This window comes from Lycium ferocissimum, chromosome 2 (genome assembly GCF_029784015.1).
Source record: "Lycium ferocissimum isolate CSIRO_LF1 chromosome 2, AGI_CSIRO_Lferr_CH_V1, whole genome shotgun sequence".
Taxonomy (NCBI): domain Eukaryota; kingdom Viridiplantae; phylum Streptophyta; class Magnoliopsida; order Solanales; family Solanaceae; genus Lycium; species Lycium ferocissimum.
In genome coordinates, this window is record NC_081343.1 from 33,873,584 (window position 1) to 33,885,045 (window position 11,462).

Sequence of the window (11,462 nt, forward strand, 5' to 3'; positions counted from 1 at the left end):
TAGTATGTTCTGTATTATTATCTCGATCATATTTAAATCTATCTTTTGCTAATAATTCAAGCCTGATGTTTCAATTTTTGCACGTCCAAGAGACTTTGAACCCTTTCAATTATCAAAACGAACTAAAGAAACTCCACCGGCAATTAATTGTATATCCAATTAATTATATTCTCCAATTGTCAATGGCCACTATAGTGAAACCTTGTGCAAGCAAAAACCAAGGGAAATAGGAACTCGTATTATTTGGAAAAGAAATGAATTCATACTAATCTTAAACACCTACCGTCCCATATTATCTGACAATATTTCCCTATTAGGTCGTACCAAAAGAATAGCATTTTTCTTGTGTAACTTTAAACTTTTCATTTTGTCCTTAATTAACGGAGCAATAGAAATATCATGACATACATGACTACAAGTTCCATTTTTTTTATCTCAACTCTGTCTTCACTATAATCTATATCACATAATATATAACCAAAGAAGTATAAACGAAGACATATTCGACATCCCAAAAGAGTCATTATGTTTTACAATAAAAAGAGAATTGTTGTGTTTTACTCACAATAATGGAACTTCTAGTATCTTAAATAACAAAAGAGATCAATCACTTATCAATCCTCATTTTCTTTTTACTTTTTTTCCCCCTTTATTCCGAGCCATAACAATTAACAAACGTTTTTGAAAAAACAAATGATATGTCCATCATCAATGCATGAAGTCGTCAGCACAAGCCATGATAGGCTGATTCCCATGGAGCAAAATTCCAAGTTTTCAAGAAATTGTCTCCATCATTAACATTACTCATGGTTACTCCATTATAGTTCCATAAATCCTCTGTTCCCTGAATTATTGCTGCACCATTTGCTGAACTCCTGCGGTTGATCTCCTTTAAAGACTGCAGCCTGTGGCTTAACTCAGCTATCTGAGCTTTGAGAACAGAGTTCTCTGCTTCCACATTCAAGTAAAGTTGAATCACCATGTTTATGTTGGTCACAATTTGATTGTTTTCCTCCTTTAAGAGATCCACTCGAGCTATTAGCTCATCCAAATACTCATGTTTCTTCATTCTTGATCTTCTTGCCGATTCCCTGTTCGATATCATTCTTTTGCGTTTCCTTTCATCTATTATTACTTGTCGGAGATGATCATCTTCGGAACCATACTTCCTATCTTTGGATTAAGGACCCTGAAGATGTTCCATTTGAAGAAGCCATAACTTTATAGCAATGGTTCATTCGGTATTTGAAATTCACTAGCCAACTAACCTGAATTCAGGCCGCGTAAAGTCCACTAAAGAAAGAAGCACTTTATACTATGATGGTGGAACAAGGAGTTCTATGTTCTAACCAAGAAATTCAAAAAAATGGAAGAATAGCACACTTGGAATTTGAACTTGTGACCTAAAACAATTCGAGAACCACCTTTGCCACTACCACTACAATTAATGAACTTGGCATGTGCTTTGTTTTTGCTTATTTGTGTAGTATAGTTTTTCGATGAAAGGAATTTAATTGAACCTCTTATGTCCACCTAGCGCTGCCCCTGCCTAACAAAGCATAACGCAAAAGATAACACTCATAATTTGTAAAAACTAATAACAGCTGAATTAGAGTCGATGTGTTGGTCCTGAATGGAGTTTAATCAGTTAATAAGAAGGAAGATGAAGCTTTTGTTCATGAAAACACGTAGAACCAGTAGAGGAAGACAACAGAGAAGGATTGGACCAAGTGAGTACGGCGATGAAGGGTTGAGTTAATGGTAAAACCACAAAGAAGAACTTCACTGATTACTGTTGACATAATCCTGAACATCAACAGTCAAAGCGCCACATACAGCTATGCATCGACAGAGAGAAGGCTAATTAAAGATTTATTAGAATTTTCTTCAGAATGACAGAGTTTCAGCAGGAACTATACATGGAAGAAGAAAGAAATAGAGAAAGGGACAGGCAAAGGAATACTGGACAACCATTTTATAGAGATGTTAATGCTCAATATTGAATGGAATTAAACAAATACTCAATTCTAAAAACCTAAAGCAAATTACGTCAGAGCTTTTGAAAAGATTGGATTTCTATTGGGTCGTTTATGCTAAGATAGGGTACGAGATGAAAAATTCAGAAAGGGATAATGCACTTACATACGCCACACTTAATAGTTTTGCTATTTGGAGGATTCTATTATAAAGAGGCAGTTCGGTGCATTAAGCTCTCGGTATATGGGGGATTAAGAGAAAGGTTGAAACACACACATATTTACATAAAGTCTTGGTAAATTACTCACTAAGTAATAGAATCTTCTAAACGGTTTTGGGCAAAAATACAAGGTAAGACTATTGAGCAAGTGCATATTTGTTCCTAAAGGAAGGCCCTGTACTAATATCAGACCCTTTCAGAATGATGAAGAGCTAGCAATCATGTCTCTTCATTCATTTTCTCGAAAATTTACAATGATAGAATGAGAGAAATCGGATAGGACTACGTGTTTACCAGAGCCTGTTACTTATGAGAAATGGAAAGAATTTATACCTCTTTGCAATAATACACTTTTGTTTTTTCTCTCCTTAAAACTGGGCTAAGCAACATATATAAATGTTAAACTACTACAACAAACTAATTCTGGCACAACATTCAATCTCTTCCAGTTATCATCTCAACAATGCAAAGACTTTGTTTTAGATAATGTGGGGTATCCCAAGATCAGGAAGATTCAGCAAAAGGCAAATGTCGATATACTCATTTGATTAGAAGAAACCAGTGACCGCTAATTACTAATTAGTCTGAATCAGAATCAGGATTGATTGACGATCTCACTGATCTATTTCTATCATCATATGAATCATCCTCCTCCTGTTCTTCCTTGTTCTCTTTAATTATTCCTGCACCAAAGATGGTTTAGTGATTGCAATAAGCTATGTATAAGAAATTCAGTGCTGACACATGGGCGGACAGGATATCTGTATAGAAAATAGGTTGGATAAAAACGGCTAACAAAACCCAACCGCCCCATATTTAGTACGGATCAAATGAGAGATAATACAGCCCTATTAGGGATTATGCATCCAATTGAAAACCATTACCTTTCTTTAACAGAAGACCCTCCAGAGTCTTCGTACTGAAATCATCTTTTCCTCCCAAGTCTTGAAAACCAACCAGCCTATCTGAAGCAATTCCATTCCTGAAGAGCAAAATTCCTTTAAGTGTAGATTAAAACAAAATGACATCGTTTAGAAAAGATCCTAGTATACATAACCAAACCCCTACAGATGCAGTGATGTTGATATTCACATGTATGTGTGTGAATTTTGGAGGTATAGGTCTGGAATCATAAATAAGATTGCTCCCTTCCCTTTTACCATTCAGACCTCATGCAACTACGTAGGAGTATATGTTTGTGAAGATCGTGTAACCCCCTCGTCTAATTCACAGTAATATTGGAAGGAAAAAGAAAACAAGCAGAACCAAGCTTAGAAAATCCATGCTAGCTCCCTTTATTCAACCCTCTAAGACTGATATTTTACTTTCTCTGTGCATGGGGCCTGTATTGACAGATCATATGATCTACTTTGTTGCGGGAAATAAATTAGGACAATTTCAGTTTGATCTTATTGCGTGAAGGCAAAAGCTAATTTGAACTTCTTGATTTTGCCTTGAAAACAACCAGAGAACCACCCAAAGATGGATAAATAATAGGAGAAAGAATATAGCAGTGCAAAGCAGCGTACCTAAAAGGCTAAACAGATGAGGTGGCACTAACCTGAATAAGATGACACATGGTAGAGTTTTAATTCCCAGCTTTGTAACGAAAAAGGGAGCATTCTGCCATAAGGTTATACCATAAAAAAAGAGTTACTAGCATGAAAATGAGATCCAATCTGCAGTCCTCCAAAAGTTATAGAGCCAGTCTTTGTGAGTTTTTTTATTTTAGTTTTTCTTGTGTATCTTCCACACATAGGTGGGCACAGATACTTCACAAAATTTGAGGACTGTTTCTACTGTACTAATCTGAGAAAAGGGCAGCCCGGTGCACAAAGCTCCCGCTATGCGCGGGGTCCGGGGAAGGGCCGGACCACAAGGGTCTATTGTACGCAGCCTTACCTTGCATTTCTGCAAGAGGCTGTTTCCATGGCTCGAACCCGTGACCTCCTGGTCACATGGCAGCAACTTTACCAGTTACGCCAAGGCTCTCCTTCTGTACTAATCTGAGAAAGAAGTGTACAAAAACTCAAGCAAAACAGACCTCAGCATCCAACTTTAAGAACTTTGTATCAACATGTTTTGGTGCAAGAGACTTCAAATGCTTATCCATGATCCTGAAAGAGAAACAAAGACCATAATGTTTGTGTATGCACGCATGCCGATATGTACGTTCCTACTTTTTTCCCCTTTCAGAGTATATATAGCTAGATTAATAGATGTTGAGCGTCAATGCATCAAAATATGAAGACAAGCAAGAGAATTTTCACCACCAGGCAAACAAAAATTTGGATGGCTAGTTAACCTTGGTAAAGCAGACAACCTTCAAGATGAAAATTTAGCAACAATATTGATGAATAGTGCCACGATTTTTAATTTTTTGATAAAGTAATTGTTGCATCAGATATTTTTTTGATGTTGTCGGTGAAAACTAATGGCTCTAACCAGCATGCCAAGAAGCACAAAGTGCTCGCACTACTGACTTTCAAAGCAACTCAACCTACAATTTTGCCATATGAGAAATACCACAATTTTCTATCTGGAAAATTGTACAACTCTACCTCTCTTTCTCAAACACAGATAACATCAGAGAATAACAGAAACTGCAAATGAGAAAGAACTGTTCTCTTATTTATGTCTTCTTCTTTTATGTTGGGGGAGGAAAATAACCTGGGAAACATGAAGTAAGTCCTTACTTGCATCGGTAGAACTCTCGATGATAGAAGTGACAAATCACTTTCTCACTACCAGTAACTTCACCCAGAAAATCTCCTTCACTAATCTCTCTATATTCTCCATGCCCTTGCCTTTTTAAAGCTTGTCGCTTCTCTGCTTCTTTCTGCAGAAGAGAGTCCAGACAAGACAATTGTTTAACAATCAGGCACTTTGCTTTCATATATAACTAACCACATTGACCTTCGGGCAAGACAACATAACAGACCTTGAGAGCCGCAATCCTATCTGCATGCAACTTTTCCAGCTCAGGATCCTGTTAAAAGCACAATTAGCGAGTGAACAGACATACAAATTATGTGCCTAGAAGGAGAAAAAGTGAAGGATACGCAAACTTACGTCCATCAGTTCATCAAGATCTACGTCTTGATTAACAGAAGATGATGATTGCGCCTTCTCTTGAGCTAGCACTTCCTAAAGGGAGAAGTTGGACATAAATGATCTGTAGTTAATAACTGCTAACTAAAACTGCTGGACGTTTTGAGGTATATTAAAATGACCCAACTATCAATCTCAAACAATAAGTTATCCCAAAGGAATAACAAGTAGCATCAAAAGGTTTAACTCCCCCAAAATGTTGAAAACACCCCGTAACTGATAGGTCTTTTCTTAAACTACTGGAGTATAATCAAACTTTCATCCAACATAACTCGTTAGGTTTAAACGACTTCACACACTATCTAAGCTTCTTAATAAAATAGTGGTCTTAAACGGTTACTGTTTGGAGTATGGATATCAAAATAAACAGATAAACATAGTAATGATTCTTAGTATTTCTCATAAAAGGATGAGCTTATCCTGAGACAGGAGACAGCATTAATCTAGCCACACAATAAAATGACAGCTCCATATGCTATGGCAAGGAAAGAAAATAAGCTTGACCCATGAAAAGCATAATCCACACTAACATGCCATGCATATAAAGAGCTTCATACCCAAAAAAAGGCGGCCTGGTGCACTAAGTTCCCGCTATGCGCAGGTCCGGGGAAGGGCCGGACCACAAGGGTCTATTGTACGCAGCCTTACCCTGCATTTATGCAAGAGACTGTTTCCACGGTATAAAGAGCTTCATACCAATCTCTAATAATTGTAGGAAGAAGGATATAAAGACTACTAAGTTTGACAATTTAGTTTTTATTTTTATTTTAATAATCGTGGTGTCCGGGCCAGCTTGCGCTCCCCTCGACTAATTCCACGAGATACCTTCCACCTCCCACCAGCAACATGTACCAAATAACTCTGTCCACCAAGGCTAGAATAGATGGAAGAAATAACCTAGTGTTTTGTCTCCGCGGGGATTTGAACCCGAGGACTCGTGATGCTCAATCCACTTCATCGACCACTAGGCTTTTTGACAATTTAGTAAGCGAACCATCTATACTTCTCTTTCTTGGAAAAGTGAAACATTTGCTTATTTTGTTGAATAGCAATTATCTGGGTCGCACAGAGAAATGGTGCATGCAGGTTTGACTCTGTAGTCAATAAAACCATTTAAAGATCACAAACATCTGGATTAGTCTTCGCCTTTATAACATCTTTTTTACTTCTGGAAAATTAAGTTTCTCAGCCTTGATAACTGTGATGATAATCAGGAAAACAAAGACTTGTTCGGTAAAAACTTTAGAATTCCGAGAATCCATTGTATCTTTTAACTACATGCCACTCACATGTCTTATATGAATACAAAAAAAATCCAAACTTTACAACACTAAAAGCTATGCCTCAACCACAAACTAGTAGAAGTGGCTATATGATTCCTTTCTATCCATTCTACTCTTCTCGGACACATAAAATCTACACTTTACTCCCTACACATTAAAATCCAAATTTTACTGTGCAAAATGTTCACTTCGCCTACATGTGGAAAGACTTCTATAACCCCTTAAAGTAAGGTTCCATTGACTTCGAGATCTCAACAATAAAACCCCATAATGATTTATTGTACAGACACTCTGTATTGAACTCTGAAAAACTTTATGAATATGTTCCAAGTCCTGCAAAACTATATGATAGACCAGTAAAAGATATTCCTTAACGGCTTTACCACATTTACATTAGGTAAAACAAAAAACATGAACCGAACATCAGAAACAACGGACATGGAGAAATTCAATCAATCAACTACACCTCAATCCCAAACTAGTCAGTATCAACTATATGAATTCTATGTATCTATTATACTGTATTCAGGTCCACGTAGTATTCAATTTCATTACAATTATATTATTTGTGTGCTGTCGTCCACCTGCCATAATTCTCTTTCTTTATCTATACTTAAAATCGGCTATGCTTTACAAATTAACCTAAACGGAATTGGCATGGAGCAATAAGGGGTCGCTTAGTAGCTGGTTAGGAGGTAAGTGATTAAATCCTGTATAAGTAATACCACATTTGGTAGCCGGTTAGGAGGTAAGTTATACATGTATAAAATTAACATGATGTTTGGTTTGCAATTTAGAAACCCGCGTGACTAGTACATGCATAAGTTATGAGTAAATCTATGTATTATTTCATGCAAATAGAAGATGGAATAACTAATAGTATATGAATAACTAAATCGTGCATAACTAATCTCTGCATAAAATAATGCTATTTAGATTTCCTCATAATTAATCCCTGCATTACTAATAACTGCATAACTCTAACCAGCTACCAAACGACCCCTAACAGACTGAAAACAAGAGAGATTCAAATCAGAAAAAAAGTAAATACCTTTTGGTAATCACGAGCAGCAGCAGCCATTACATTTCCAAATGCTAAATTAGAAAGAGTCGATTTAACTGAATCCGGATCCATAATTTACTCTAACCTAAATCCAATAATACAATCAAAACAGTTAAACCTGCGAATATAAAACAAAGAATTCGCAATTTAATTTGTGGATCGACGTTTCTTTTTAACTCAATTGAAGTGGGAAAAAAAACCTGTGAAAGGCGCGGATTTCAGATTTGTCTACGAATTGGGAGTTGCTATACCGGGCTACACTGACGAGTTTCGTTTATATCATCTTTTTTTTTAATGAAATTATATTATATTTTAAAAAAAGAGCCAATTATTTTCGAGGAGAAAAAAGAAAAGAAAAAACAAATACTCATTTGTTCCCCCCCCCCCCCCCCCCCCACCCTTGAACTCGGAAAAGGGTCAAATGTACCCTTGTGCTATCACAAATAGTTTAAATCTACCCCTTGTTATACTTTCGGTTCAAATATCTCTCTTATGTTTTTTCTCTCGGTTCAAATATACCTCTCCCATTATACTTTGACACAAATTTGCCCTTAATTTTTATGGAGGGACACGTGTCAAGCTCAGAATCAAATGGCTCATTTCCAATTTTAAATACTCCCTCTGTCCTAAAAAGATTGTCCTCCTTTCCTTTTTAGTCTGTCCCAAAAAGATTGTTCCCTTTCTATATTTAGAAATAATTTAACTTTATGAGATGATTTACAGCCACACAAATATCTAAGGCTTATTTTGGACTACACATTTCAAAAGTCTTCCTTTATTCTTAATTTTTGTACCAAGTCAAAAGAGGACAATCTTTTTGGGACGAAGGGAGTACATGATTCCTTTAGAAAATCACCTGTTTAATTCGACCCGGCCTATTTACTTTTCTTTTCATCTTCTTCTTTTCTTTTGTGGCAGTAAAGGCCTATACTTTTCAACTCGACTGGCATCCGATCGTAGAAGAACTCCTGCAGACCCACGAAGGTGAATATATCGAAAATACCAAATAGTAAATACTAAGGTACTAACCAGCAAATGCTCATGGGAACTGTTGCCTTTGGCATGTCAATCCAGCCCGTGTTCTGAAGATTATCCCGGAAATGTCATTTTTTCCGGCTACCAAAGAGAAGAAGATGAAAATAAAAGAAAATGGGTGAGTTTGGATTAAATGAATGGTTTCTAAAGGAATGGAGTATTTAAAATTGGGGGTAAGTCATTTGATTCGGAGCTTGACACCTGTCCCTCCATCAAAATTAGGGGCAGATTTGTATCAAAGTATAATGGGAGGGATATATTTAGACCGAAAGTATAACGGGAGGAGTATATTTGGACAAAAAATATTACGACGGGTATATCTAAACTATTCCTGATAGTGCAGGGGTATATTTGAACTAAGTAACTGTCTTTTTTTTTTTTTTTTAATAGTTGAATCACATTGGGTCCTCTACCGTAAGCAACTTCAACTTACATTTACACAAAAGGTTGTTTCTATGGTTTAAATTTGAACCATGATGTCACATGGCTACAATTTTATTGATGTACCAAAACTTCCTTTCAAGATAACATCTTCCCAATTTCATTCTGATCGAAATAGAAATGTTTTCCATAGCGGAAGTTGAAAGGGGCAACAAGGGGAGCATTGGCTCCTTATCCTAACAAGCACGTATCATGGATTTTTAACCAAAAATTTATATCTGTTTATAATATAAAGGTAGGCAAAAAAAGTGATCTCTCTTTGGCCAAGAATTATTTATCCTTTTTCTTCTATTTTTGAGTATTTTTACTTATTTTTCCTATTTATCTTATTTTAAAATGTCTGATAGGTGCCTCTATTTACTCCTCAGTTAATGTACAAAACCTTTAAGCAAATTAAAGAGGAAAAGACAACAGTTTAATACCTTTAATTCCCCTAGAACAATTACACCTGTTGACACTCAATAATTGCTCAGTGATTACTCGTATGACCAACAATTCTATTTCCTTTTATCTCGTTCTTTGCATTTTTTCCTTCGTTCTTTATTTATTTAGTAGCACGCTATTTTTTTTCTCCCTTTTAAAATGAATTAGTGGACATGTCTGAACAATATTCCTTTCGGTTATAACCTTTTAATGCACGAGTTACGAAACTTGAAGACTCTGTCCCTCTCGTGATTGCGGAATTTGAAGTGTTTTTTCATCTGTATCTCATCTTCATTTACCTATTTATGTTATGAACCAAGGACTCTGAGATGGTGATCAATGTGTGTTAAATCTAAGATTGTTGTGACTTTGCTATCTCTTTTCTTTTATGCCCGATGCAATGGGTTGCATCTGCTTCTAATTAACTTCTGTTGCCTAAGATATTTTCATGGAATATATAATGATTTAGTCTGAGTCTACGTATGCGAAGGATAATGAGGTAATTGCTTTTCATGACCAGGAAAATGATGATCTGGCCATAATGTAAATTTTATAATGCAAGGTAAGTTATATCTGGACTATAACATCCTTTAATATTGATTGCTATAAATTGATGAAGTCATAAGGACGACGGTGACGCCGGAAATGGCGCGTGTGGGTGATAACATCACTGATAATACTAACCAGATTACTACCACTGAAGAACTTCCTCCAAATTCCAACTATGCTAGATCAATTCAAACTCCTCCTGCGCAGAACCCTAAAAACAATCGATTTGCGAACCCCAAAATTAAAGCCAAATTCACTAATCACAACGGTGTAGCAGCTGTCCTCTTCAACACCAGTGAATACTATGGAGTCATGTCCAATGAATGCAAGTTCACTCTGGTCGGAAAGTTCATTAGAACCCGCCCCCAAATTGAGAAACTCCGAGCACGATTTGCTGAGAAAGTAACATTTAAAGGTACAGCTACTGTTGGAGTTTATGATTATCGCACATTTTTATTAATTTCTCTAAAGAGGATGATTTTAAGACCGTGTGGTATAAACGATCTATCAAAATTGATGAACAAGTTTTGTGGTTGGAAAAATGGACACCAGATTTCCAATCCAAGGAGGACTCTCCAGTAGTCCCAGTTTGGGTTTTACTTCCGGGATTACCATTCCATTTACACTCTTGGAATTATGTGAAAAAAATTGTGGCTCCGATTGGTATCCCTCTGACCGTGGATGCTGTCACTGAGAACAGAACCAGGCCAAGCATGGCTAAAGTTAGAGTTGAGGTGAATCTAACCAAGACCAAATTAACTTCTATTTTGTGGGTACTGAGGATACAAATTGTCCCCGCAAAGGTTTCTACCAAAAGCTTGAGTATGAGAATGTTCTGAAATTTTGTGCACATTGCAAAATATTGGGACACTCAATAATCTAATGTAGAAAGGTCAAAAAGAAAAGAGCAGATGAAATGGAAGATATGAAAAAGAAAAAAATCGAGCAAGACAATAATATAACAGATGGAGAATTTATCATGGAGGAAAAGGAAAAAGAAGTTAGTCAACAAGAGATTAAGAAAGGGGAAGAGATGCAGAAAGCCAGAAAGCAACAGGAGAACTGTGAGCACAAAGTAGACCAGCAAAAAGGAGACAAGAATAAAGAAAAGAAAAGCCTACAGAGAGTAAAAATAGCTCAACACTAAAACAAAATCTTGATAGGATCAAGAAGAAAAAGAAGAAAAAACCACCAAAAAAGAGAACTAATGTTAAGGTCAAGGTTGCTCAAAAGAAAAATGGTAGCAGCATTGATATAGAAGAAACGGGAGTTAAGGCACAAAATAACCTCTAATAATGAGGAGGATAACAAGAGTGTGGACAAGATCAACAACAAAAAGAAAGCACCAGAGATACTGGAG

The 11,462-nt window shown here is 36.4% G+C and overlaps 1 protein-coding gene and 1 pseudogene across 1 annotated transcript; both read right to left on the bottom strand.

Moving 5' to 3' along the window:
* Positions 1-488: 488 nt before the first annotated feature.
* Positions 489-2,254, bottom strand: LOC132035093 (bZIP transcription factor 11-like; annotated as a pseudogene).
* A 250-nt stretch (positions 2,255-2,504) lies between these two features.
* On the bottom strand, positions 2,505-8,002 carry LOC132035089 (thioredoxin domain-containing protein PLP3B-like). The gene is made up of 9 exons (XM_059425407.1): positions 7,855-8,002; positions 7,643-7,739; positions 5,270-5,344; positions 5,139-5,186; positions 4,894-5,036; positions 4,242-4,314; positions 3,759-3,820; positions 3,082-3,179; positions 2,505-2,880 (listed from the first exon to the last, which is right to left on the bottom strand). The coding sequence occupies exons 2-9, from the start codon at positions 7,724-7,726 to the stop codon at positions 2,777-2,779; spliced, it is 687 nt and encodes a 228-aa protein (XP_059281390.1). The 5' UTR covers positions 7,727-7,739; positions 7,855-8,002; the 3' UTR covers positions 2,505-2,776.
* Positions 8,003-11,462: the final 3,460 nt, after the last annotated feature.